General features: G+C 40.6%; 1 protein-coding gene across 1 annotated transcript in view; it reads left to right on the top strand.

The window, feature by feature from the left end:
* Nucleotides 1-27,936, top strand: part of LOC129865721 (phospholipid-transporting ATPase ABCA1-like) — a 295,904-nt gene that overhangs the window by 14,199 nt on the left and 253,769 nt on the right. The window contains exons 2-8 of the mRNA XM_055938689.1: nt 4,770-4,863; nt 8,855-8,996; nt 9,254-9,381; nt 12,469-12,596; nt 13,509-13,706; nt 20,714-20,794; nt 21,058-21,259. Of these exons, the coding sequence (XP_055794664.1) occupies nt 4,770-4,863; nt 8,855-8,996; nt 9,254-9,381; nt 12,469-12,596; nt 13,509-13,706; nt 20,714-20,794; nt 21,058-21,259 (973 nt within the window). The remainder of the gene's footprint in view (nt 1-4,769; nt 4,864-8,854; nt 8,997-9,253; nt 9,382-12,468; nt 12,597-13,508; nt 13,707-20,713; nt 20,795-21,057; nt 21,260-27,936) is intronic.

Raw genomic sequence — 27,936 nt, 5'->3', positions numbered from 1 at the left:
TTGACAGACTTCTTTCCATTAAGAATCATGTGGTTCTCTACCGTCCAATCCTCCAGTTGCTTTTCCATTGCTTTTCCTCCTCTTCCGTGGAGGTGTCATTTTCAATGTTGACTAGCCTTAAATAACGGGACAGCCCAATGTCATCGGCGTAGCAGGTGTCCAGTGTATCCTCAAAGATGACTCTCTGAGCGGACATGTGAAGCAAGAAGAGGTAAAACACAGACCCAGACTGGCCAGATGCTGGAGGAGTTTAGCATGGTTGACATGATCAAAAACCTTTGACATGTCCGCCAGCAGAACCCAGACCATTATCGGCTGCTTTGAGTCTGTCTCCGTAAGTCACGTGTGTGTGGCTCTGATCAGCGCATTTGTTGTGCTGTGTTCAGGCAAGTATGCATTCTGGTTTTTGCATTCTTCAAGGGCAAATGGTATGAGCTTCTTCGCAATGAGAATTTCCTGGACTTCACCCAGACAAAATGTCAGAGAGATTCGTCTCCAATCACTTTTCTATCCAGGGCTGGGGACCTTAGGAATGGGGCAGATGTTGACGGTCTTCCACACTGTAGAAACGTAGCCCAGTTGAGAGGAGGAGTTAACTATTGTAAGTGAGTGAGTGACCACTGAAAATTCCTTCAGTAACCAGGGAGATACCATCTGGACCACTTGCTTTCTTTAGACGGATTCTTGAAAGACCTTGTTTCATTTATCCAATGTTGCATAGTTCTCCTTCCCCACAGGCATAGGAAGAGGAAAAACAGTGAAGGATGTATTTCCTAGTCATGCTTCAGCAAAGAACTTGTTCAAGACCTCAGTAACATCGTAATTTTTCCACACAGTCAATCTGTAACGTCTCTCCAGATGATTTTGAACTACAAAGCACTTTGTTGATGAAGTCCCGTACTTTTTTGGGTTCTTATTTTTGAGGGCTTGAATTTAATTTGTGTAGTAGTTTTTCTTTTCTTTGCCCCTCGGATGAGCTTTTGAACAGGGTTTCTCGCTTTTTTCAATTTCTCAGTTTTCCCTCATCTGTCAAATATTTGTTGCCTTTTCTTGATGGCCGCTTTAAGTTGTTCCGTCATCCATGGCTGTTGTTTTTTTCTTTTGTAAGGGGCGTACTATATTGTCAGTCCCACACAAAACCCCACACACAATCACACTGCATACGCACATACGCACACACTTTTGCACTCATCATTTGCTGCTGCTACTCTTTTCTTTATTTTCCTCTTATTACTATCTATCCTGATGCCTAGTCACTTTACCCTGCCTTGTACATATCTACCTCAAATATCTAATACCTCTGCACATTGATCTGGTACTCCCTGTATATAGCTCCACATTGATCTGGTACTGGTATTCCCTGTATATAGCTCCACATTGATCTGGTACTGGTACTCCCTGTATATAGCTCCACATTGATCTGGTACTGGTTCTCCCTGTATATAGCTCCACATTGATCTGGTACTGGTATTCCCTGTATATAGCTCCACATTGATCTGGTACTGGTATTCCCTGTATATAGCTCCACATTGATCTGGTACTGGTACTCCCTGTATATAGCTCCATATTGATCTGGTACTGGTATTCCCTGTATATAGCTCCATATTGATCTGGTACTGGTATTCCCTGTATATAGCTCCATATTGATCTGGTACTGGTATTCCCTGTATATAGCTCCATATTGATCTGGTACTGGTATTCCCTGTATATAGCTCCATATTGATCTGGTACTGGTATTCCCTGTATATAGCTCCATATTGATCTGGTACTGGTATTCCCTGTATATAGCTCCACATTGATCTGGTACTGGTATTCCCTGTATATAGCTCCATATTGATCTGGTACTGGTATTCCCTGTATATAGCATATAGCACCATATTGATCTGGTACTGGTATTCCCTGTATATAGCTCCATATTGATCTGGTACTGGTATTCCCTGTATATAGCTCCATATTGATCTGGTACTGGTACTCCCTGTATATAGCTCCACATTGATCTGGTACTGGTATTCCCTGTATATAGCTCCACATTGATCTGGTACTGGTATTCCCTGTATATAGCTCCACATTGATCTGGTACTGGTATTCCCTGTATATAGCTCCATATTGATCTGGTACTGGTATTCCCTGTATATAGCTCCACATTGATCTGGTACTGGTATTCCCTCTATATAGCTCCATTCTTGTGTATTTTATTTTATTCCTCTGTGTTACTATTTTATTTTTTAAACTCTGCATTGTTAGGAAGGGCTCGTAAGCAAGCATTTCACGATAAAGTCTACACCAGTTGTATTCGGTACATGTGACAAATAAATTGTATTTGATCCTTTTGTCTTTCCTCTGATACTGTGGAATACATTATGATAATTCACATTCGTAGTGGTACCACAATTTCCCTGACACATGTAAAGCTGAGGAAAATGGAAGAGATGTGAAATTACCTAAGACATCCCTCAATAAATTGTGGTTTCCTATTGATATTCAGCTTTGACTTCGGTTACATACCGTATTACATTGTTGAGCAAAAGATAAATATTATGTACTGTAGCAACCATATTCAATTGGTGTGGCTCATTTAAGTTCTCTTTAAATCTATGGACTGTAAGTCCATGTCACAGCATCGGAGAAGCTACAACACTCAGTAACAACAAATAAAACACCAAAATAACAACTACTGTATTGGCCGAGTACCATCTCACAACGCCGTTGGGCTGAATTCAGAAACCTAAAAGAGTTTGTATGTATGCATATATTTTAGCAACAAGAAATGATAATCACATGCCATAGAGACACAATAAGTCATTCATATTTGAAAAGGATGGACAACAACAGACATCCAGTCAGTAGAACAGCAATGGTGATTTTTAAGGCCATGGACTCTAGTGAGAGCCGCAGCACAATTGAGGCTAGCGCTGGCTTTGATTCCTCTCAGCAGCCAGGTTATTCCACAGCAGAGGATGGGGGAGATGAACACGCCGGCGGAAGAGATCGGCGGAGGTGGAGGGAGAGAGAGGGAAAACGCTGAGGGACACACAAAAGCCTAGATGAGGGGGTGAGGTGGAAAGTTGAGGCCGGATGTAGCGTTGTAATACCTTCCTCCCTAGTTGGCTCTTTGCGAAGCCTGTAGACAGCTCACACTGTGAGAGCACTTTGACAGTTGCTCTGATTTGCACTCCTACCTTGTCTCTTGGCTACTCAGGTTGATATGGTATACATATAGCCAGGCTGCATGTAGGTGTTGGTTCAACATTAGCTAGCTTGCATAATCGGTGGCTAGTCTATAGGCATTAGAATGAGATAGCATACATAGGGCAAGAGTCCCGTTGAACTTCTGATTAGCTAGGAGGGTTTCAAAAGGCTCCAATCTCCCATGCCACGGTGAGATTGTGCTCACAGTGTCACTAGCCATCTCTACAAAGGGCAAATGAAGAGATAGAGTAAGAGAAAAACTCAAAGGGAACACATCAAGCCTCCATTGTGTGACTTGTTTTTTCTCCCCTTTTCATTCCCCGGGGTTATTTGGAATAAAAGGCTGATATCTTTGATGTGGTAGGGAGAGATGCAGGAGGGTGGTGAACTGGACACATTAACGAAGAGAAGGGACCCAGGGGTCCAGACACTCAGGTTTAAATTCCATTTATAGCAGGATAGACTGTGTGACTGCGTCCCAAATTATACCCAATTCCCTCAGTAGTGCACTACTTTTGACCAGAGCCTTATGGGGAAGCACTAAATAGGGAATATGGTGCCGTTAAATTGCACATTTTGGGATGCAGCCAGTGTATGAGAAGACGATGTGAGTAAGCTTTGGCCAGGCGAAGAAGTAGAGGAGTCAGTGGAGCTTGCAGTCTCATCCTCGGTAAAAGCTCAAAGCTATAGTGATGTAGAAGCCGACCCCACCGCAATGACTATGCTTTGACACACACACACACACACACACACACACACAAACACACACACACACACACACACACACAAACACACACACACACACCAATACGCACGCTCGCACGCACGCTCACACACACACACACACGCCTATACGCATACACACACAGGCGCCTATACGCATGCACACACACGCACACTCACGCTCCAGTGAACCCTCATTAACTTCACTGAACCATACCTAATGATTTAAAAAGCACATTCGTACTTAACAGGTGATTTTGCAGAGGTGCTGCAATTTACTGAAACCTCGACTCTGTGATTTGTCACTGTACTTTGAGTTCTATTATTTCAGAGATGCGTGTTTCGTAATCATAGATGGATGGCTATAGTATTTGTTTCAAATGCCCCTTAATCATCTTTAAATATTGTGGACAGTAAGTGTCATAACCACAGGAGGATGGCGGCACCTTAATAGGGGAGGACGGGCTTGTGGTAATGACTGGAGCGGAATCAGCGGAATGGTATCAAATACATCAAACACATCCGCTCAGCAGCCTCCACTGGTCATAACATAAAATGTATGACATGTCATTCATATTAGATTATATGTAATTTGTTGTAGAAGTCTATGCACTTGGCATGCCAATTTCAATATACAGGGTATTTTATTGCAATGACAAACAAGGTGACCCTAACTCCTCTTCAATAACACTGACTATATCTTTCAGAAAAGTGTCTGAATTGACCCCTTCCTTTTAGGGCAATAACACAGGCATTAGCAATGACTAGAATGGGATTCACAAGGTAATATACTTCAATATGATATAAAATGATATGATGTAACATGAGGCCATCTCTCTTCTTTAACTTCAATGCAGGTGCGTCTGGTGGTGGAGTTGTTGTGGCCTCTCTTCCTGTTCTTAATCCTCGTCAGGGTGAGATCAACCAATCAACCCATTTATCAGGGCGGATGTAAGTAGAACAGTCCCACTTTAAGCAAATGACAACTTATAGAGTCTTTATAAAGCATGTAGACTCAGCAAAAAAAGAAACGTCCTCTCACTGTCAACTGCGTTTATTTTCAGCAAACGTGTAAATATCTGTATGAACAAGATTCAACAACTGAGACATAAACTGATCAAGCTCCACAGACATGAGACTAACATAAATGGAATAATGTGTCCCTGAACAAAGGGGGGGTAAAAATCAAAAGTAACAGTCAGTATCTGGTGTGGCCAACAGCTGCATTAAGTACTGCAGTGCATCTCCGACTCATGGACTGCACCTGATTTGCCACTTCTTGCTGTGAGATGTTACCCCACTGTTCCACCAAGGCACCTGCAAGTTCCCAGACATTTCTGGGGGGAATGGCCCTAGCCCTTACCCTCCGATCCAACAGGTCCCAGACGTGCTCAATGGGATTGAGATCCGGGCTCTTCGCTAGCCATGGCAGAACACTGACATTCCTGTCTTGCAGGAAATCACGCACAGAACAAGCAGTATGGCTGGTGGCGTTGTCATGCTAGAGGGTCATGTCAGTATGAGCCTGCATGAAGGGTACCACATGAGGGAGGAGGATGTCTTCCCCTTGTTTCCATCCTGTACCTGTCCTGCAGGTGTGACGTTCGGATGTACCGATCCTGTGCAGGTGTTGTTACATGTGGTCTGCCACTGAGAGGACGATCAGCTGTACGTCCTGTCTCCCTGTAGTGCTGTCTTAGGCGTTTCACAGTACGGACATTGCAATTTATTGCCCTGGCCACATCTGCAGTCCTCATGCCTCCTTGCAGCATTCCTAAGGCACGTTCACGCAGATGAGCAGGGACCCTGGGCATCTTTCTATTGGTGTTTTTCAGAGTCAGTAGAAAGGCCTCTTTAGTGTCCTAAGTTTTCATAACTGTGACCTTAATTGCCTACCGTCTGTAAGCTGTTAGTGTCTTAACAACCGTTCCACAGGTGCATGTTCATTAATTGTTAATGGTTCATTGAACAAGCATGGGAAACAGTGTGTAAACCCTTTACAATGAAGATCTGTGAAGTTATTTGCATTTTTACGAATTATCTTTGAAAGACAGGGTCCTGAAAAAGGGACATTTATTTTTTTGCTGAGTTTATAATGTATTTCCAAAATATATATATGCTTTGAAAATTGTCTATAAACTCACAAATCATTATACTCTAAAGCCCCCAAATTCAACATGTGGCCCGTGGGCCGGATCTGGACCCAGAACGTGGTCAATACGGACCGAGGGTCCCGATTTAATTCAACCCCTGCTATCATATGAACACACATGGCAAAATGTGTAGAATTTCAGGAAATTAGCATTAAAACTGCTAAATGTTCTCTCCGCCAACAAGAAGGGTGTGAACTGTTTGGGGTCACATGGGTTGTAAGGTGGAGGTTTGTTAATACGCTGAAAAATGATGATATCCATTCGAACCTTTGCTACCTAGGAAATTTGTGTGACTGGACCTTCTCAAATAGTACTTGAATACACCTGCTATAAAGGGTGCATAAAGGGTGACATACTAGCTCCCTTTGTATGCCAAAATGTGAAATAATTCACTGTGACATAGTCCCCCAAAAATGTCATCCAATGCCCTCCAATCACAACATTTGTAATCATGAAATGTAAGCTTGTCACTTCCTTTCTGCATCTTCTTCTGTAACTTTGTCATCTGAAAAAAGTAGCAGTGTCACCGTGGCCCAGCAAATGTCCTACCATCCACTGTGACACACACTGTTCAGTATCAATCCCCTTACAAACTCTCATTAGTATGATGTACATTTTAGGACACCCCAACTCCCTAGATATATACAGTGCATTCGGAAAGTATTCAGACTTTTTCCGCATTCCGTTACGTTACAGCCTTATTCTAAAATTGATTAAATACAAATGTTTCCTCATCAATCGGCAGCGTAGCTTAGTTGTTAGAGCATTGGACTAATAACCGAAAGGTTGCACGTTCGAATCCCCGAGCTGACAAGGTACAAATCTGTCGTTCTGCCCCTGAACAAGGCAGTTAACCCACTGTTCCAAGGCCGTCATTGAAAATAAGAATTTGTTTTTAACTGACTTGCCTAGTTAAACATAGGTAAAAAAAAATCTACACAGCATATCCCATAATGACAAAGCAAAAACAGGTGTTTATAAATGTTTGCTAATTTATACAAATAAATATACAGAAATACCTTATTTACATAAGTATTCAGACCCTTTGCTATGAGACTTGAAATTGAGCTCAGGTGCATCCTGTTTCTACAACTTGATTGGAGCCCACCTCTGGTAAATTCAATTGATTGGACATTATTTAAAAAGGCACACGCCTGTCTATATAAGGTCCCACAGTTGACAGTGCATGTCAGAGAAAAAAACAAGCCATGAGGTCGAAGGAATTGTCCGTAGAGCTCTGAGACAGGATTGTGTCGAAGCACATATCTGGGGAAGGGTACCAAAGCATTTATGCAGAATGGAATGTCCCCAAGAACGCATTGGCTTCCATAATTTCTAAATGGAAGAAGTTTGGAACCAACAAGGCTCTTCCTAGAGCTGGCCTCCCAGCCAAACTGTGCAATCGGGGGAAAAGGGCCTTGGTCAGGGAGGCGACCAAGAACTCGATGGTCACTCTGACAGAGCTCCAGAGTTCCTCTGTGGAGATGGGAGGACCTTCCAGAAGGACAACCGTCTCTGCAGCACTCCACCAATCAGGCCTTTATGGTAGAGTGGCTAGACGTAAGCCACTTCTCAGTAAAAGGCACATGACAGCCAGCTTGGAGTTTGCTAAAAGCAACCTAAAGGACTCTCAGACCATGAGAAACAAGATTCTCCGGGCTGATGAAACCAAGATTGAACTCTTTGGCCTGAATATCAAGCGCCACGTCTGGAGGAAACCTGTCACCATCCCTACGGTGAAGCATGGGGGTGGCAGCATCATGATGTGGGGATGTTTTTCAGCGGCAGGGACTGGGAGACTAGTCAGGGTCGAGGGAAAGATGAACGGAGCAAAGTATAGAGATCCTTGACGAAAACCTGCTCCAGAGTGCTCAGGACCTCAGACTGGGGAGAAGGTTCACCTTCCAACAAGACAACAACCCTAAGACCTGAAAATAGCTGTGCAGCAACACCCCCATCCAACCTGACAGAGCTTGAGAGGAGCTTCAGAGAAGAATGGGAGAAACTCCCCAGATACAGGTGTGCCAAGCTTGTACCCAAAGAAGACTCAAGGCTGTAATCGTTGCCAAAGGTGCTTCAACAAAGTACTGAGTAAAGGGTCTGAATACTTATGTAAATGTGATATTTCTGTTTTTCGAAATGTGCAAACATTTGATTATGGGGTATTGTGTGTAGATTGATGAGGAGAAAAACTATTGAATCCATTTTAGAATAAGGCTGTAACGAATCAAAATGTGAAGGGGTCTGAATACTTTCCAAATGAACTGTAAGTAGGGACATTTAGCATGGTGAGCAGGGATGTCCTAAAATGCATACCGAACTGGTTGTGAGTTCTCCAATGAAATGTCAAATTCAACTATCAATGTGGCCAAGTGCCTATGCAAGATGACTGCCGAGACAGCTGATTGGTCAGGTGGTCATCAGCTGACCATATTAAGATGGCTGAGACAGAACACACAGACACACACCAATCAATTCACTCAATGGAAGCCAGCATCTGAGGACATTGTAGCAAATAGGGTGGATAAATTAAGATGGCCGTTTACCATTGAAAAAAATGTCCAGGTCCGGTCTAACTCTCCCATAGACACCAATGCAATAGCAGCTGGGTCTGGTCTACTTTGTTCCATGACTTCCATTGAAACAAAAACAATTAGGGAGCGGGAGGTCTCACTTCCTCTTCTATCTCTGACTGCAGTATGTATCTTTGAAGAAAAGTGGAGGATGAGGACTTTTTGGTGGTCATGTATGAAAGGAAATGATAGGATAGCTTATTTTTCTGGTTCCAGGTCATTATCCAAATAAAGCCATGCCGTCCTCCGGGGTGCTGCCTTGGCTTCAAGGCATGATGTGTAACATAGGCAACCCCTGTGTAAACCATCCCACGCCAGGAGAAGAACCAGGACAAGTCAACAACTTCAACAATTCCATGTATGTAGAAGGGCAACCATTTCAACCAATTTCCATACAGTGACAATTTCCAAATGTACTTCAATATATCCTAGTTTGACTTGCATTATTTCACCTTGATAATGGTAGGTTGTGATGCTGTTGGCCATTGATATTGTTTTAGAATGTGAGTTATAACATATGTGAAAAATGTTAAAGCTATCTTTTATTTAGCCATGCATTGTTCAAGATTTTTCTTGAATAATATTACTTTTTTCAACCTTCCTCTGTCTAACCAGAATTGCTGGGATGTTGATCGAGCTGCAGTCACTTCTGGCAAACAGATCCATCCTAACCAAATTCCAGAGGCTTTCAGAGGATGTGGACCATTGGGCCTTGATTATACAGACATCTAACCCTGCAAACGGTACAGTATTTCAACATTTCAACTCAAATTGTTCAAACTGTTTTTAGGACCCTGGAAAATCATGAGCCCCTTGGAGTGGTGATCTACTTTGGCACACAAACTCAACTGATCCAGTACCCACTGTTCAAAACTAAGTCTTAAACCAAACCCTGAAAATCTCATGAATAATAAAGCTTTTACAGCTTGTCCAATTACTGGTTCAGTAGTAATTGGAACAGTATAATACTTTACCAGACTGACAATCACTTCGCCATGGATTTGACCAAGGTCCTCTATCAACGAGAGTAGCCCATTCACAATTTGTTATTCTTCAACATCCCTTGAAAAACAATGACAACTGATTATTTATGATCCAATTTTCTGTGTGGAGTGGCAGATCGTTTATCTTTATAAGTTGTTACTTTGCATTTGGCTCATTTAGCCTGAGGATATTCAGATTTTCATAAGGCACCTAATTTGCAAATAGGCAAAAGGGGCTTGGCCATTGTTGAGCCTCGCACAAACACCACACTGAAAACCACATTTGCATTTTGGGGTCACGGGCTTGTAATATACAAGATTAAATCCATCATAGATCTATGCCACAGCTTAATTAATGGGATACGCTGTCTGAGGCGAGATGGCGAAAGGTCATTAACGCAAGCAAGAAGCAGAGGGATATCAAAGGGATAGGGATGGCAAAGGTGACTGTATTGTGCTTCTCACCGGAGATGATTAAATGTGTTAGGGTGGGGACTCCAATCTCGTCCGGCAAACCAAGTTCAATCGGAGGCGAGAGCATGTTTTTGGTTTTGACATGTTAGCGTAATGTTGTCCTACCTGATTGGTGGTGTTACAATGATAATGACAGAGGTATACTATTGGCAAGAGTATAGTATTTATAAGAGCATAGTGGTAGTATGAGTATAGTATTAGCAAGGGTAGAGTGGTAGTATGGTTATAGTATTAGCAAGTGCATAGCATTAGTATGAGTATAGTGACAGCACAAGTATAGTATTGGCAAGAGTATAGTGGTAGTATGAGTATAGTATTAGTATGTATATAATGTTAGTATACGTATAGCATTATTAAGAGTATAGTACTAGTATGTGCATAGTATTGATACACATATATTGCTAGTAGGAGTATAGTATTGGTAAGAGTAAAGTATTGGTAAGAGTATAGTATTAGTAAGAGTGTAGTGATATTAAGATTATAGTGATATTAATAGTATAGTATTAGTAAGAGTATAGCATTAGTAAGAGCACATTATTGACACGAGTATAGTATTAGTACGAGTATAGTGACGTTAAGACTATAGTGATAGCAGGAGTATAGCGACAGCAATAGTATAGTGATATGATGAGTATAGTATTAGTAAGATTATAGTACTAGTAAGAGTATAGTGACAGTAATAGTATAGTATTAGTAGGGGTATCAGTAAGAGTATAGTGCTGGTAATAGTATAGCACTGGTAAGAGTATAGCGAGAGCACGAGCGTAGTATTGGTAATAGTGTAGTGTTAGTAAGAGTATAGTGATAGTAAGAGTGTAGTATTAGTAACCGTGTATTATTAGTACGATTATAGTGATTGCAAGAGTATTTTGATAGTAAGAGTGCAGTGCTAGTAAGCGTGTCGTTATAGTAATAGTGTAGTGATAGTAAGAGTGTCATGATAGTAAGAGTATGATGGTAGTAAGAGTATAGTGATAGTGATAGTATAGTATTAGTAATAGTATTGTATTAGTAAGGTCATAGTGTTAGTAAGATGATATTATTAGTAAGAGTACAGTATTATTACGAGTATATTGATAGTAAGAGTAGCTCTACCTGTGGTTTAAGTTAAGACGTCCTTAGCATATCCACCAATATTGATACTCATGAAATTAGTACCATAACAGATTTCGTTATGTTCTATTTATTTACTCTAGAATACTTAACCGAACCATGTAGCCTAGTAGCTAACCATTGTACAGGAAACCAGTACTGGGATGTATTTAGCTTGTGAGCTGTACCCTTACATTCTCATTCAAAGCGGGGAGGTTAGCATTCACAGTCCATTGGTTTTGATTTTGTCGCTGCGATCATGACTATCAGTGGGAATATATAGCTAGCTGGATAATTGTTTTTGTTTGAATGATGCATCTGGACACTCTACCAGCTTGTTTGTATCACCTGGCTTCTGGTTCCTGGTCTTTTGAAAACATAAATTGAAGAGTCGTTTGAAGCTTGGTCTCGTAATGAGGACAGCTGGCTCCTACTCTGAACTGTGTGTGGTGAGCTTTCTGGCTCCCAGAGCTGCTGAGGCATCACCCAAGTGGGTACCATACATTCTGGAGGAGGAGAAGTCCAGTAGCTACACGACTCAGGCTGGCTCCCAGAGTAGCCCTCTACATGATCGTCACCAGACTCCATATTTATCAACCATCTCCCTGACCCCCTTCCTCTGAACTGTCCCTCTCCATCTTTGGAGGATGTATGCACTCAAAGACTTGGCCTCTATTGGTTGACCTTACTAAAGCTAGGCTACTCATGATGATGTTTTGGTTGACCTAACTATAGGTAGGCTACTCATGATGATGTACTGCTTGTACTGTTTTGCTTTTGAAGCACTTTGAGATTGTTATGAAATGTGCAATAGAAATGTCATTTATTATTATCATCAGCACAAAATGGCTACTTAACTGACTGATACACGTTCAGCAACGATGTGCGAGCTCTCACTAAAACAATTCCACTGTTCGACCCTCCCTCGCTCTTATCCACATTTTATTGCAACATTCACTTGGAGAATACAATACAATTTAAATTCTGATTCATCAGTAGTTTATGACCCAATGCCCTCAAAAGTGATGAGGAAACAAAAAAACGAATCAAAGCAAAGCACTCTGGAAAATGCTACACCTAATGCTGTCAACAACATCATGAGAAAGGAACATGATCTCTTTCAGAAATATCTCCCAATCTTTGATGTTGGACACTTTTAGGGAGTATATTACATTCCGTCTTCCCCAAAAAATGATACAGCTCCCTCAAAAATAGGTTTCACCCCAGATCCATTCTAACGCAAAAGCACAACTTGTTCTCTTCTCTCCCTTCCTGTTTAAGGTCAGCCCATTCCTCTGAGAAGTATCCTAAATGACAATGAAATGTTCACCGCATATCTGAAGAAGAACTTGTCCATGCCATTGACAGTAGTCAACAGTCTGATGAACTCAAATATTCAACGGAATGAGGTGAGTCGGCATAACGCCACGCACACATTTCTTTCACGTCACAGTACTGCATGCAAAAGATGTGCAGAAAGGTCCGGAAACAACATTGCACTCTTAACAACCACAACACGACTTTATTTGTCTGCTTTTCTCTTAAACACCTCGCCCACACAACACACGAACACAGACTTTTCAGCCAGGGTGCAGTGGCGCTAGTGCCAAATGTCTTGTTCAAGAGCAAAATGGTTGGAGATTGTAGTTGGGATAAGAGACGAGCAGTCCTGCACTTCTTTTAGTACTCAGCTGTTGATTCAAACCAGGGACCTCTCCAACCTCTAGGCTACTACCTACCTCCCAAAATGATTGAACATATCACTGAATGTATTGCAAGGACATCATTTTCATCTTTGTTCAAGCCCAGCACTAACACACCTGGTTCAACTAATTTTACTAATCCCCAAGCCCCTGATTAGTAAAATCAGGTGTGTTAGCCTTAGGGGTTCCCAAGTGTGAATACTTGGCGGTCCCCCAGTAGTTGATTGAGGATCACTGCTCTACCTGGTTGAGACCTTTGTCTTTGTGTTTGGGTGAAATAAAGCTAAACTGTAAGTGTGATCTATCAGCGACCCATTCAGATGTTCCCAATTGATACGCTGTTCCAACTGATATCAGATGACGTGGAAGAAGACAATTACGTGTGCCAGGCAGTACACAATTCACTGACAAGGGTGTTCAGATAGAATGCACAATGATTAGGAGATCACCACCTCCTCCACTCACTGTCTAATGTGTGTGTGGGCCGGGGGGTAGTGTGTGTGTGTTGTCTGTGTCTGTGTCTGCTCATCTGCATATGTGCAAAGTACAAAATTAAAGTAGATAACTGAATCAGATAGGTTTCTTTCACTTCTGACACTCATCATATCCTTTAACCAGATGATGGGCATTTCAAGGCAAGACGACCTGAGAACCACCCTCTGCAATGGAACAACTCTTGATAGATATGTGGAATTCACCAGCGTGTCTGACAAGGAGGCCTTTCAGAATGTCAGCTGCTCCCTCCCAGCACAAAAGATGAGACGAGCCAAGGAAGTTTTCCTACAAAACCTGGATACAAGGAAGATACTCACCAACGTAAGTAATTGGAATTAGGCTTGCAACTGAATGCTGTCAATTGACCTTAAACCTGGAATCCTTAATGGTGAAACGGCCACATTCATTTGGGATATTACAACAACAAAGAAGTTACAGCAAACAATTAACATCGTTTTTTTTCTCTGACATCATTGCACACGCGATAGAACAGCAGAATACCCACACTGCTCGGTGCAATAACGAAGATGCTGGGTCGGACAGTGGCGCTGTTTCCCCTAATGCAGATTCCATCTTCAATTGTATTGTTTGTTTCACTGTGACATACAGTGCATGTAATGATGCAGCATTGTATTTCACTGACCTTTTCTCTCTTTTGGATCTTAATTGTTTGAAATCTATGTTAGTCACTGCCTGATGGTTGTGGCATGTGGCATATTGGTGATTCGCAATTAGTGGCTATTTTCGGTCCAAGACATCCACATGTCACCAAGTAGGGAACAAATATTAAGGCTAAATCAGGAGTTCCTAGGCTGTAGTCAGTTGGAGCTTGTTACTGTCAAATTGCAGGCATATCCTGTGCAGCTATAACACTCAACTTAATACTGCTGCATAAGAATACATATTTTAGTTCTATTGAACTGCATAGTTTCTAAGAAGCAAAGAAAACATTAAAATTGGACTTACTTACTTATTCCTTTTAGCTCGTAGTAAACCGAAGGGCCTCAACAGTGCATTACATTGGATAGATACAATATTATACAATAGTGTGGAGTCGGCAATCATTTAGGTTTATATTCTCGATCATTTTCTCTGGAGTATTTTCGTTACTGTATCTGTATCCTGTATCTTGTATCTCTGTCTCCAATGCGTGAGTTCACTTTTTCAATCTTGCATCGAACAGAGCATCCTAAGGTCAAAACTGTCCAAGGCATTCACCATCTTAACCTACGTTGTTTATTGCACCTTTGAAATATGTGAGAGTGTATCTGTCTCAATATGTTGGCATGGTGGTATAATGGTTTGGACGGCTGTAGGGGAAAAGTATGTTTGAATAAACCCAAGGTGAGAGATTTTCCCTAAGCCTGAGCTTTTTGCTCTGTTAAAGGATGTATGGAAGTTAAGTTACTAAACTCATGGAACCACACAATACTTAGTTTTCGGGCTAACAATATGCTTTTGCTCATGGGCGTTGGGAGTTGTATCCCTTTTAGTCAAATGAGGTAAATTCTGGGCAGAATACAGTGTATTCGGCAAGCCCTTGACTTTTTCCACATTTTGTTACGTTATGTAGCCAAATTCAAAAATTGATTATATCATTTTTTCCCTCATCAATCTTCACACAAACCCCAAAATGACAAAGCAAAAACAGGTTTTTAGACATTTTTGCCAATGTAAAAAAAATAACACATTTACGTAAGTATTCAGATCCTTTACTCAGTTCTTTGTTGACTCACCTTTGGCAGCGATTACAGCCTTGAGTCTTCTTGGGTATGACGCTACAAGCTTGGCACACCTGTATTTGGGGAGTTTCTCCCATTCTTCTCTGCATATCCTCTAAAGCTCTGTCAGGTTGGATGGGGAGCGTCACTGCACAGCTATTTTCAGATCTCTCCAGAGATGTTCAATCGGGTTCAAGTCTGGGCTCTGGCTGGGCCACTCAAGAACATTCAGAGGCTTGTCCCGAAGCCACTCATGCGTTATCTTGGCTGTGTGCTTAGGGTCGTTGTCCTGTTGGAAGGTGAACCTTCGCCCCAGTCTGAGTTCCTGAGGGCTCTGGAGATGTTTTTATGAAGGATCTCTCTGTACTTTGTTCCGTAAATCTTTCCCTCAAACCTGACTAGTCTCCCAGTCCCTACCGCTGAAAAACATCCCCACAGCATGATGCTGCCACCACCATTTATCACCGTAGGGATGGTGCCAGGTTTCATCCTGACATGACGCTTGGCAATCAGACCAAAGAGTTCAATCTTGGTTTCATCAGACCAAAGAATCTTGTTTGTCATGGTCTGAGAGTCCTTTAGGTGGCTTTTAGAAATCTCTAAGCGGTCTGTCATGTGCCTTTTACTGAGGAGTGCCTTCCATCTGGCCACTCTACCATAAAGGCCTGATTGATGGAGTGCTGCAGAGTGCTGGTTGTCCTTCTGGAAGGTCCTCCCATCTCCACAGAGGAACTCTGGAGCTCTGTCAGAGTGACCATCGGGTTCTTGGTCACCTCCCTGACCAAGGCCCTTCTCCCCTGATTGCACAGTTTGGCTGGGAGGCCAGCTCTAGGAAGAGTCTTGGTGGTTTCAAACTTCTTTCATTTAAGAATGATGGAGGCCAATGTGTTCTTGGTGACTTTCAATGCTGCAGAAATTTTTTGGTACCCTTTCCCAGATCTGTGCCTCAACACAATCCTGTCTCAGAGCGCTACAGACAATTCCTTCAAACTGATGGCTTGTTTTTTTTCTCTGACATGCACTGTCATCTGTGGGACCTTATATAGACAGGTGTGTGCCTTTCCAAATCATGTCCAATCAATTGATTTTACCACAGGTGGATTCCAATCAAGTTTTAGAAACATCTCAAGGACGATCAATGGAAACAGTATGCACCTGAGATCAATTTCATGTCTCATAGCAAAGGGTCTGAATACTTATGTAAATAATATATCTCAGTTTACATTAATACATTTGTAAAAATGTCTAGAAACCTGTTTTTGTTTTGTCGTTATGGGGTATTGTGTTTAGATTGACAATGATTTGTTTTATGTAATCCATTTTAGAATAAGGCTATAACGTAACAAAATGTGGAAAAAGGGAAGGGGTCTGAAAACTTTCCGAATGCACTGTATCTGTCCATTTAAGGGACCCTTTTTGGCTCAAGAGCATCAAAGCCTAAATGTTTGCATAACCTCTTTAATTTAAGTTTGTTCTCTATGCTTCTCCTGTCATGGTCTCCAGTGGCCGTAGTAAAGTAAAAGCAATTCAATTTGTTTGAATAAAAATTGATATTTTCTTGATTTCATTTAAACATTATTTCCAGTAGAGGCTACAAAAGAGTGCACAAGTTTATCTTTGAGAGAAAGTGTATGGGACAGCAAAAGCAATAAATAAATGATAAGGCAAGAAGTACACAGGCGAAAAAAAGCCATTTGAGCAACTTAAGCCCGGAGGCATTTTCAGTCATAGACAAGAAAGCCAGACAAGCTCCGAGCAAAATGGAGCGGGAAAAACATTCTTTCACACTCAGAGAGATGGGAGTTGCAGAAAAGTGTTGATAACAAAAACATAAAGAAAGGGACTTAAGAAAGAAAAAAAGAGACAGGGTTTATCGAGACAGAGTTGAGTGGTAGTGGGTGATTTGGACATTTGTTGCAGCTTAGCACAGAGCACGATAGATAGTGAGGTCATAGGAGGTATTGGACAGTAAGTAACTGGTGCTCTCTACTTCTGTCATACAATGGTCAAGGTGCACAGTACGTTAGAGATGTATGAAAATAAGATGTTTTGACCTTAAATTCATTTAATTTAAAAAACTTTATTGATCCCCATAGGGCAAATAGGATTTGTCCCCAGTGTAGAATTCATACAGTGATTAAAACGCATACAACAGATATGTAAAGTTTTACAGGGTCAGCCATAGCAGTACAGTGCCCCTGGAGCAAAATAAGGTTAAGTGCTTTGCTCAAGGGCACATTGACAGATTTTCACCTAGACGGCTTGGGTATTCGAACAAGCAACCTTTCGGTTAATGGCCCAACGCTCTAACTGCAAGGTTACCTGTTGCCTGAGCACTGATGGCTGTTGGAACAAGTACAATACATTACGTCAATGGCATCAACAGAATAAATATAATTTAACATCTTACAAACTAGTAGTGTTGTTATGATAACAGATGTTTTACTTCAAAACCAATTCCAGGTTTAGTATCATAATAACGAAACGATACTCAATACCAAAATGATATTCGATAACAAAACGATACCACAGCAAAATAAAACAATGTATTCGTTAAAGACACAGAATAACCACTGGGCTTATTTTTATTATTTTTACATTTAACAATATGTTGATAACTGGTAGAACAAATAAAAATAAATGGAATATCTTCTATTCTATATTAAATGTATTGCAAAAATAAAACACCATATTAAATAACAGAAGAATACCTTACATTTTCCAGATGCCAAACCATATCAGATACTTTTTTTAAACAATTACATCTAAACTGTTTTAAAATGTAATTTAATACATATCTGGGTTAATTTGCTCATCTATGATTTATAAAAGTAGCTTTTTTGTCTTAAATTAAGGTTAGGATTAGGTATAAGGTTAGCGGTGTGGTTAAGGTTAGGTATAAAATCACTTTTTAAGAAAATAAATTATAGAAATAGGCCGGGTTTATGACTTTGTGGCTGTGGTAACTCGTGACAACCCTGCTGGCTGGCTAGTGGCTACTGCTAGCAAGTTTAGACAAACGTGAAGTAGTCTAAATACTGTATATTGCTGTCAAGTTATCAGTGCATTTCACATTACTTTGGGTTGTGTAATCATATTATAATACTAACATGAATGTCATGCTGAATATATGTTGATGTCTTTGTCACTCAAAAATAATAAAAAATTGGTCAAATAATTACAACGTTACAATGCAAATCTAACGTGTAAAATGTGTCATTTATGTCATTTTGGAACTAAATCTCCCTTGCGCTGCACTGCTTTGGTCACATTTTGCTTAGTAGTTTCGGTGGGCTGGTCCTCATCTCCTCTGTAATCAAAGTATTCCCATAGTTCACTTCTGCAGACAGTTTTGTCAACAAGCTGCGGGCGTAGAGGTATGATGTTTTCGTTAGAAGCCATGCTGCCGGCTATGCATATTCATGGCGTGAGGCTAGTATCATAGCATCTCTCTCCATTTAAAACAGGCAGTTGACGTCAACAACCTTTACCACATTTTCTACAAAATATTACAATAACGAAATGTATCCACCAATCCAAAGAAAGGATAGGCGGGAGCTAGAAAGTCTGCCATGCCGCTTTGTGGACAACGACTCCTATTGTTAGGGTCGGAGAGAGATGTATCTTGTCAGTATATCCATAAACTTTGTTACTACTGCCTACTGAGAAGATTCAGACAAAATACTAGACAGACTCAATGCTCTCAATCCATATATGACGTGAGACACACAGAAGTACCCAAAGTAAAAACAATTCTAGTACCGAACTATGTTCTAGTATTGAAAAAGTACAGACGTTTTGGTGTACCGTGTAAACACTACAACCTACATAGCACTTATCCCAGGATAAATATATAATAATAACCAGTGTTATTACTTTTTATATGATTTGAAAGTACATGGAATTACACAGGAACATTCGTTTTTGTCCCTGACTCATTTTGTGACAATAATATAAACATATATAAATAATGCCAAGAGTGTACAAAGCTGTCATCAAGGCAAAGGGTGGCTACTTTGAAGAATCTCAAATATAAAATAGATTTTGATTTGTTTAACACCTTTTTTTGGTTACTACATGATTCCACATGTGTTATTTCGTAGATGTGATGTCTTCACTACTATTCTACAATGTAGAAAATAGTAACAATTAAGAAAACCCTGGAATGAGTAGGTGTGTCCAAACTTTTGACTGGTACTGTATATATTTTCAGTAACATAATGGGCTGCTTGGGTTTTATGAACTCTGAAACAACACAAATCTGAGGGGGTCATTTTTGGGCATTCCTTAATTAAGAAGTTACAGTACCCATTAAATCTAGTAAGGTCACTGCCTTACTAACCCGTGTGGTTTCTTTAGTCCACGATGAAATTAGTGTTCTATTTTTGGAACCCCATTCCATGCTCTTGCCTGCTTTGGAAACACAACTGAAAAATGACACATAATGCGGAAAATAAAGACTGTAACATCATACAGCTTACCAAATGGCTCTGAGTTATTGCCTTGTGCCATGGGACTACTTCTAAAGCCTTTAATACAATACAGCCCAAGACCTCTCGCTCTGCCCATTGACTACTTAGCTGTGATTTCAAGCTGTTTCACCCAAAATTTCCTGCGTGAGATGCCCATGCTTTTCCAATCAGCGTGTCTTAGCGTCCCTGTGTGTTGCTGCCGAGGGTAAAATTGAACCAAAATGAATGTGCTCAAAACTCAATAAGGGCTGCCTCAATTGCCGGGATAAACGGGGATTCGAGTGACACTTCCTTGAATTCGTAAACACTCTGTGGCTTATACTTTTCATAAACACAACAGGGGGATTAAGATTCTCTCTCTCTCGATTTGAGATGTGTTTTTCTCAGTGAAGGGCACCAGGGACTCATGTCAACATACTCCTGACACATGGAAATGATAATGTTTAAGGACATGTACAGTGGCTGGGCTGCCTTGGGCCATTGTGCTCTAGCCATCAGATACATGGTATGGATATGAATCATATTCCTACCATTTCAGTAAAAACAACTTAAAGCGATCATTGCACTGTTGGGGAAGATGTTGTTCTGGGCCATGTTTGAACTAAGTTAACACGTTTTGATGGAGAGCACTATTGGAAAAATGCCGTGTCTAGTTTTTTTTCTCCAATGTAACAGTTACTATACTTAATATAGTGTTGTTTGTCCTCAAGCAACCATTGTTTTAAACTCAGAGGACATGCACCTGAACAATAAAATACAGAAATACTCTCTGTCGGCCACTTTTATTGCAAACACCTGAGGTGTTTGATGTAACATTTGTGGTGTTAGCTAAAAGGGAAGTTCAGTATTTTACAACTACAATGGTACAACTCTGAAAGTAGTCTATTGGCTACAATAAACTGTAGTCCATGGTTTTAAACACCCACTACAAACATCAGCTAACTTGTAAGCTAAAAGCGATGGGAGTTATGGGCAACAGTTAAGTTCAGATTGAGGACCCATACATCTTAAGTTAAGTTGTAAAATACTGAACTCCCCCTTTAATACCCTTAAGCCTGTTACAAACAAATACACATTATGTATTGGATATTACTCAACAACATTTGCTAAATCAAATTCTTTTTCCCTCATTTAGCTACCTTTGGATGTGAATCCGGCAGAGACATTTGGATTAGTGGAGAGAACTACAGAAGATGCATTACATGTGATTGATGAGGTTGGTGTGGTAGTTATTTACCATCTGAAAGGATAGTGGGCCTACATGGAAATCTAATAACATTCAATATGTGTCACCCAGTAACCCCTATATGACTCACTGTAACCAATAACAATAATAATAATACAAAGACAAGTCTATTGAGCAATTGCATCATAATGGATAGAATCATATCAATTTGTTGTCTTGAAGTCAATAAATGAAGTACTACACTGCCATTTTCTGATAATTTGTTGTTGTAATAACACCCTTCACCAATACAGATGAACAAGTTGCAGAACTCAATGTTGTTCAAGTCCGCTAACACGCTGGATTTCAGAGCGGATGCGTTTGGTAGTCTGAACATGCTACTATGTGGCAAATCTCCAGACTCCAACTCCACAAATACCACCATGAATTTCTCTGCTTCTGGACTGATGAAGAATGACACAGAAAACAGTGAATTACCTAATGCCAGGAACCGCAGTTCCAGTAAGTATTGTTAATAGTTCACAATACCTTGACCTATCAAAATACTGACTTCAATTGTTGATATTTTAGAAAACAAGTACTGTCATTCAAGGTAACAGTTTTGGTGTTGTTCTCTACCGGATGACACACTATGAAGCAGACACAAAATGTTATATATTTGTGACACTAAATGGTTCTTATATTCTTATTTGATACAGCATATTGTATTGTCATATAATCACCTCCCAGTAAGCCAAAATTGGTTCTGTGAAAGTTCCCAGAACATTTAATTAAATTGTGGTAAAGGTGTGAGAAACCTTCCCTCCAAAAGTTATAATAACACAACATCTGTCCAGTTGTGTAGTAAATTATACAATGTTTGTATTAGGGTGCAAAAAACATTCCTCTGATGTTAACAGAACATATTTTTTGTGTGGGAACAATACAAAAAATAGGTTCCCAAAACACAAAATAGTTGATGACCTTCATACAATGTTTGTATCAGGGTGCACAAAACTTTCCCTCAATGTTCCTTAACAATGTTAGTCCTTAACAGTAAATGATATTTTACTGTAAATGAATTTTGTTGTTCAACCGTTCATGTGGAAACACAAATGGCAATTGTGATATTTATAGACATTTTTGAACATTTTGAAATAATTATATATTGTAGATCCATTGATTCTTAAACAATATCAAGCCTTGAAGTAGCGTATTATTATTGTGAAAAAGGTTCTTCGATCAGTTTTTCTGTCAAACAGCTAGCCATGTTGTGTAATGTACAGTACGTATACACAGCACAGACATGGCACTGAACCATGTTCAGAAATGAAATTCATGAATGCTTCAAAGGTCACATTTGTCAAGTGGAATGTGTATAATTCCTGTGAACACTGATGATTTGTTCAAAAAATAGGCTGCAATAGGCTTCCTCCAATGACAACAAATCCATTTAGTACAACAGTTACCTGCTAGGCATACACATGCGGTTGCTAATCCCAACGACATGAAATGAATATGTAGCCCGTTTCTTGGGTTTCTGTTTTCCAACAAATGGTCATGCTTTAAAATGCAGCAGAGCCCTTGTCTGTTCTGTTTATTGATTTATTCAGAGAGTCAAAGTTTTTTAAGGTCAGAAGATGCCAAACTAAAAACCCAGAGAGTCAGAGGTCATTCAATTCAAAATTCATCAATAATAAAAAAGCAGTTTCTGTCCAAAGAGAAAAGACTAACAAGGGAAATACATAAACTAATAGTACAGGTAGTTAGCAATAAAAACAATACTACTGTCACGTATACAGCGCTTGAGGTCACCAGACTGCTCATTATTACACACACCTGTCAACATTGTTATGCGCACCAGCTCCTCATCAGATTCACATGGACTCCGTCACCTGCCTCAGCTGGCTCATCGGGCTCCCATGCCTCAGCTGGCTCATCAGGCTCCCATGCCTCAGCTGGCTCATCGGGCTCCCATGCCTCAGCTGGCTCATCAGGCTCCCATGCCTCAGCTGGCTCATCGGGCTCCCATGCCTCAGCTGCCTCGACGGGTTCCCGCGCCTCGGCAAAGGCGGCTGGCCCGCTCCTGGTCCCCGGATCGTCCTTCTGGTCGGCGTCCTGCGGCCGGAGCCACGCATCAGTGAGGGGATACTGTCACGTCTACTCCCTCTCTGTGCGCTATTACGCACACCTGCCTGATTACCTTCCCTATACATGTCACTCTCTTTGGTTCTTTCCCTAGTCGTTATTGTTTCTGTTTCAGTGTTTCATGTCTATACGCTATTCGTGTTTCTAGTTTTTTTCCCTGTGTTATTTATTATTAAAGCCACTCCCTGTACTTGGTTCCCGATTCCCAGCGTACACGTTACAACTACAGAGATCCAAAATATGCTAAAGGAAAAACAAAAAGAAGTGATTCAAGATTCAAGAACAATCTAATGTAGTCTATTACAAACTGGATGGAATATGGAGAAAAATTCTTCCCGAATCTTCAACACAAGAACGCTACCAAAAATTATCTGCAGAAACTCGTTACTAAAGATGGAGTCATTTATGATTTTCTAAATTATATTTTAAAAGAGGAAGCTAAATATTTTAAGCGGATGTTCTCTTTTCCGTCTCATCCTCACCCTCTGCATGACAATTACTGTAAGGAATTCTCCCCTCCCCCCCAAAAAATTAATTAACAAGTGTACAGAAAGATCAGTGCGAATGCCAAATTACGGAGGAATAACTTTTTGAGGCTATTAAATCTTTTCGGTCTGGAAAAACCCCAGGGCTTGATGGCATTCCGGTAGAGATACAGTATATCAAGCCTTTTTGGATATACTCAAAGCTCCATTGTTAGCTTGTTTTAACTACTCTACTACTATAGAAATGGTAGTCTGGCAGGAAGGTCTGATTTCACTATTATTCACAAGACCCAGATGGCAAATATAAAGATCAAGTCTATCTAAAAAACTGGAGGCCTCTTATACTTCAATGCTGTAATGCAAAAATACTAGCGAAATGGATAGCACTCAGAATTAAAAGGTTTTACCAGATATTCTTCATCCTGATTAGACAGGTTTTTTACATGGACGATACATTGGAGAGAATATACGACAACTACTATGAATAATAGAACAACATGAGACATCTAAGAAGCCAGACCTGGTATTTATAGCGGATATTGAAAAGGCCTTTGATAAAGTAAGGCTGGATTTTATTTCTAAATGCCTTGATTTTTTAAATTTCGGTGATTCTCTTATAAAATGGGTAAAAGTAATGTATCTCAACCCCAAGGGTAAAATAGTAAATAGCAGCTACTCCTCAGAGAGTTTTGAATTGTCAAGAGGAGTTTAACAAGGGTGTCCGCTGTCACCATATCTACTCGTTAAGGCCATCAAAATGCTAGCTATTAAAATCAGATCAAATAACATTAGAGGATTCGATATCCAAGGCTTAAAAACAAAGGTGTCCATGTATGCCGATGACTCAAGTTTTATATTAAGTCCACAAGATAGACCCCTGCAATGTCTCATTGAAGGTCTACATAACTTTTCTGGACTCTTTGGGCTAAAACGTAATTAACATAAGTGTACAATATTATGTATTGGATCTTAAAAAATATAGCTTTTACATTACCCTGCAGTTTACCTATAAAATGGGCTGACGGTGAAGTAGATATACGTGGTATTCATATCTCATAATATATAAATGAGCTCTCCACAATGAATTTCATTAGAACACTTGTAAAAATAGACAAGATCCTGCAACCATTTTACCAGAGGTAAATAGCTGTCTTTTTATGGAAAAATTACACTGATTAACTCCTTAGTCATATCTTAGTTTACTCACTTACTTATGGCGCTGCCTACTACTGATTATTCGTTTTTTAAATAATCAGACAAATAATGGGTGCCTATCTATATAATGAATATGAACTGGGTGGGTTTCGGTTATTAAATATAAAAGCACTAAACCTCTCTCTAAAAGCTTCACTTATCCAAATGGTTCTCAAATAGATTACTAAGACGTATCCATTGTTTAAAAATTGCCATTTTGCCTTTGTGCAGATTGCCATGTCTCCTTTTCTAATTAATTGAAAATAAAACTTTTTTCAAAGTATCTCTCTTTTTCAAACAAGCATTGCAGAGCTAGCTACATTTTCAATTTCACCCCCTGAAAAGACAACAAATAGTACAACAAATATCATGGCTGAACTCAAATGTGCTGGTTGATAAAAGACCTGTATTTATGGAAAAGATGTTTGTAAATTATATTGTAAATTGGAATGGTAGAGTTATGTCTTTCATGGAGTTATCAAAATTGTATGGGAAGGTCTGCTCAATCCAAGATTACAACCAAATGATTACAGCATGACCCCAAAAATGGAGGAGGCCGGTGGTCAGCGGGAGAAGATTTTTGTCTTCCCAATATAAAGGATCAAAACTGGCAGAGGAATAGAGGAATACAAGTAGCATAAATAGGAAAGTTTACCAGTTTAATTTGAGGACCAGGATCTTGACAGCTGTGCCATACAGAATGTAAACTAGTTGGGAAGTGATTTTGATGTACCGATTCCATGCTACAGGGAGTATGAGTTGTATGAGGGGTATTGGGGGTGGGGAATGGAATTATTAAAAAATATATATATTCGGGGGTGGGGGGAGGTGGTTTCGGAGCAACTCTTGGAGAACTGTTGGGGCGGGGGGGATCTTGAAAGGCTGGTGGCCTGGCGGTTGGGAGCTTCGGTCGCTGGTTCTGGGTCGCTGGTTCAGATCGCTGGTTCGGGTCCCCGTTTTTGACCTTGTGGCAGATCTGTCGACTTACCCTTGTGCAGGACGTTGACCCTAGTTGCTTCTGTGGGTAACTCTGGATGGGAGTCTGTTAGATGACTAATGCAATGTAGATGTTGAGCGGCTTCACTGCAAGTAGATCCTATGTTTTAAATATTCAATAGAAACCCCCCCCAAAAACTGAGTCTAAAACCTTATCAGGAGTCTGACCCGTCAAATCAAGCTATTTATTTACATTGCCGAGTTCCTCATTACACAAATGTTTGTCCCTCTGCTTACCACAGATCGCAATTTCTCAAGTGTGATGTCTTTGGAGTTATACTAATTAGGGGCTGCACAATCCAATTCTATTAATTGCCTATTCGTTTGAGGATCCACAGAAAAAATTTACGATTTTAATAAGCTTGACTCTTTCCAGGAATAAAGTTACACTCTAAAGTGGATTTGTGTGCTGGTGCCACTACAAATTAGTAAAACAATGCAGCAGCTATTTGAAATGAGCGCAAACACCTCTGCAGGCATGCTAATAGCTTTTCTTGCCTCTTTTTATTGTTATGTAAAGTAAATGGGTATGGAATAAACATTTGCAAGGCTCCAAGTGCACTCTGAGGAATATTAAAATAGAAACAATAAAGGCTAGAAAAGACATTTGGTAAATACTCAATTTTGTTATCCCTCCCAAATTAATTCATGATGGCATTCGGCAACATCCAATGGCATCATTAAGGAAAATAACAGTGTAATAAACTTCTTTCCTTGGCAGTAAACAGTATTTTTGTTTAAAAGATTCTCCCACAATGAGATTAGCCCTTTCGATCGATCGTTTACAACCCCCACTGCGCTGGAGAATCACATATCTATTAATTTGTAGAAGAAAATGTGTGTAGGCCATTGACATTTTTGATTTTGAAAGCCTATATAATACAGAATGACACATTAATTTAGCTGTTGTATTTTTATTGGTGTAGTTTTGTACAGGGAGGCTCTTTCTGTGAACTGACAGGATTGTAAAATATTGATTAGATTGATATTGTAGTTGCAGTACAGTTGCAGTGGAGCATTGTGTGTGTATGTGCATGTGTGTTGTGTGTGTGTGTGCATGTGTGTTGTGTGTGTGTGCATGTGTGTTGTGTGTGAGTGACAAAAGGAATTGTCTGTCTTTCACGTAAGAGAAATTCCTGCTTGAATGACACATATTCTGGAGAGTTCTATTTCAATGTTGGACGCAAGAGATGTTTGTTGCGGACAAGAGAAGTGGTGACGGTCTGAGTGAGTGATGTGTGTGTTAGCCCAGTTAGGTAGGTGTGTGACTGACTGTGTGTGTGTGAGTTGTCTTGTTTCTGCGCTGTGCCGAGTTGATCCACTCTCCAGGGTACAACTCAAATTGATTAAATTTGCTAGGTAAGATGAGGGGCTGCCTAAACGCTCTAAGCAATTACTTGGCTGCAGCTCCCTGTGTAAAATATGGATTCAGTTCCTCACCGTTGTGTGATAAATCGGAACCTTTGGTCAGAATACGATGGTGAGTCACAGTTTTGGGGGAGATAAATATTCATACGGATAAGAATGGGCGGAAGAGATTCATCCTGATGTCAATATTTATTGGACGGAAAGCTACAAGCCATGTGTCCCTGTGTACTTCCTGTCTAAGCAATGTGGTTTTAGGAAATGACATCTGTGTGGTCGGGGGAAACAGCTGGCTGCAGTGAGGGCGGCCATTAGCTCTTGACAGAGTCTCCCCGGAGCACCTGAGTAGGGATTGCCGCAAGGCAAAAGGCAAACGTTTATCGCACATCGTGCACTGCAAATGGCCACTAAAATCTTTGACGGCGTGATAGGTAGCCAGCTGTGAAGAGAGCACTGTGGTAGAGGAGGTGGAACAGTCTTTTGGGTCGAGCTTTCGAGCCAAGTGTAGACATACGCACCTGAGCCCAGACAGACGGACGGACAGGAACACAGAGCAGGACAGACCGTTAGACAAAGACGCAGTTACACATAGGACAGATGGACGGACAGACCACCATCAGAGAAGGACAGCCAGGCTGGCAGACAGACAGACAGACAGACAGATACACAGAGATGCTGAGCAAGACGGACAGACACACCCGCACACCCCTAGAGAAACACACACAAATGAAGGTTGCAGCACCTGTCACTGTGCTGTTCCCTTAGATCTATGTCTCTGCATAACCTACAAAGCACTCCAACCGACCTAGCAGTATTCACATTGGCAGATTGGATAAATTAATAATGATCCCGCTGCAGCTGAGCATATTGACTTGTTTTCTCCCTCCGTGTTGAGCACACCCCACCTCCTATGTATTCGGCTAGACTACTGTACAAATGTCTTGCTCCATTCCTCTCTCCGCAGACATTGTGTTATTAGGTACACATTAATGGAGTCGTTTGGGG

Source organism: Salvelinus fontinalis, chromosome 11 (genome assembly GCF_029448725.1).
Source record: "Salvelinus fontinalis isolate EN_2023a chromosome 11, ASM2944872v1, whole genome shotgun sequence".
NCBI lineage: Eukaryota > Metazoa > Chordata > Actinopteri > Salmoniformes > Salmonidae > Salvelinus > Salvelinus fontinalis.
The sequence above is the reverse complement of the archived record's forward strand: the minus strand, read 5'-3'. Positions and strand labels throughout refer to the sequence as shown.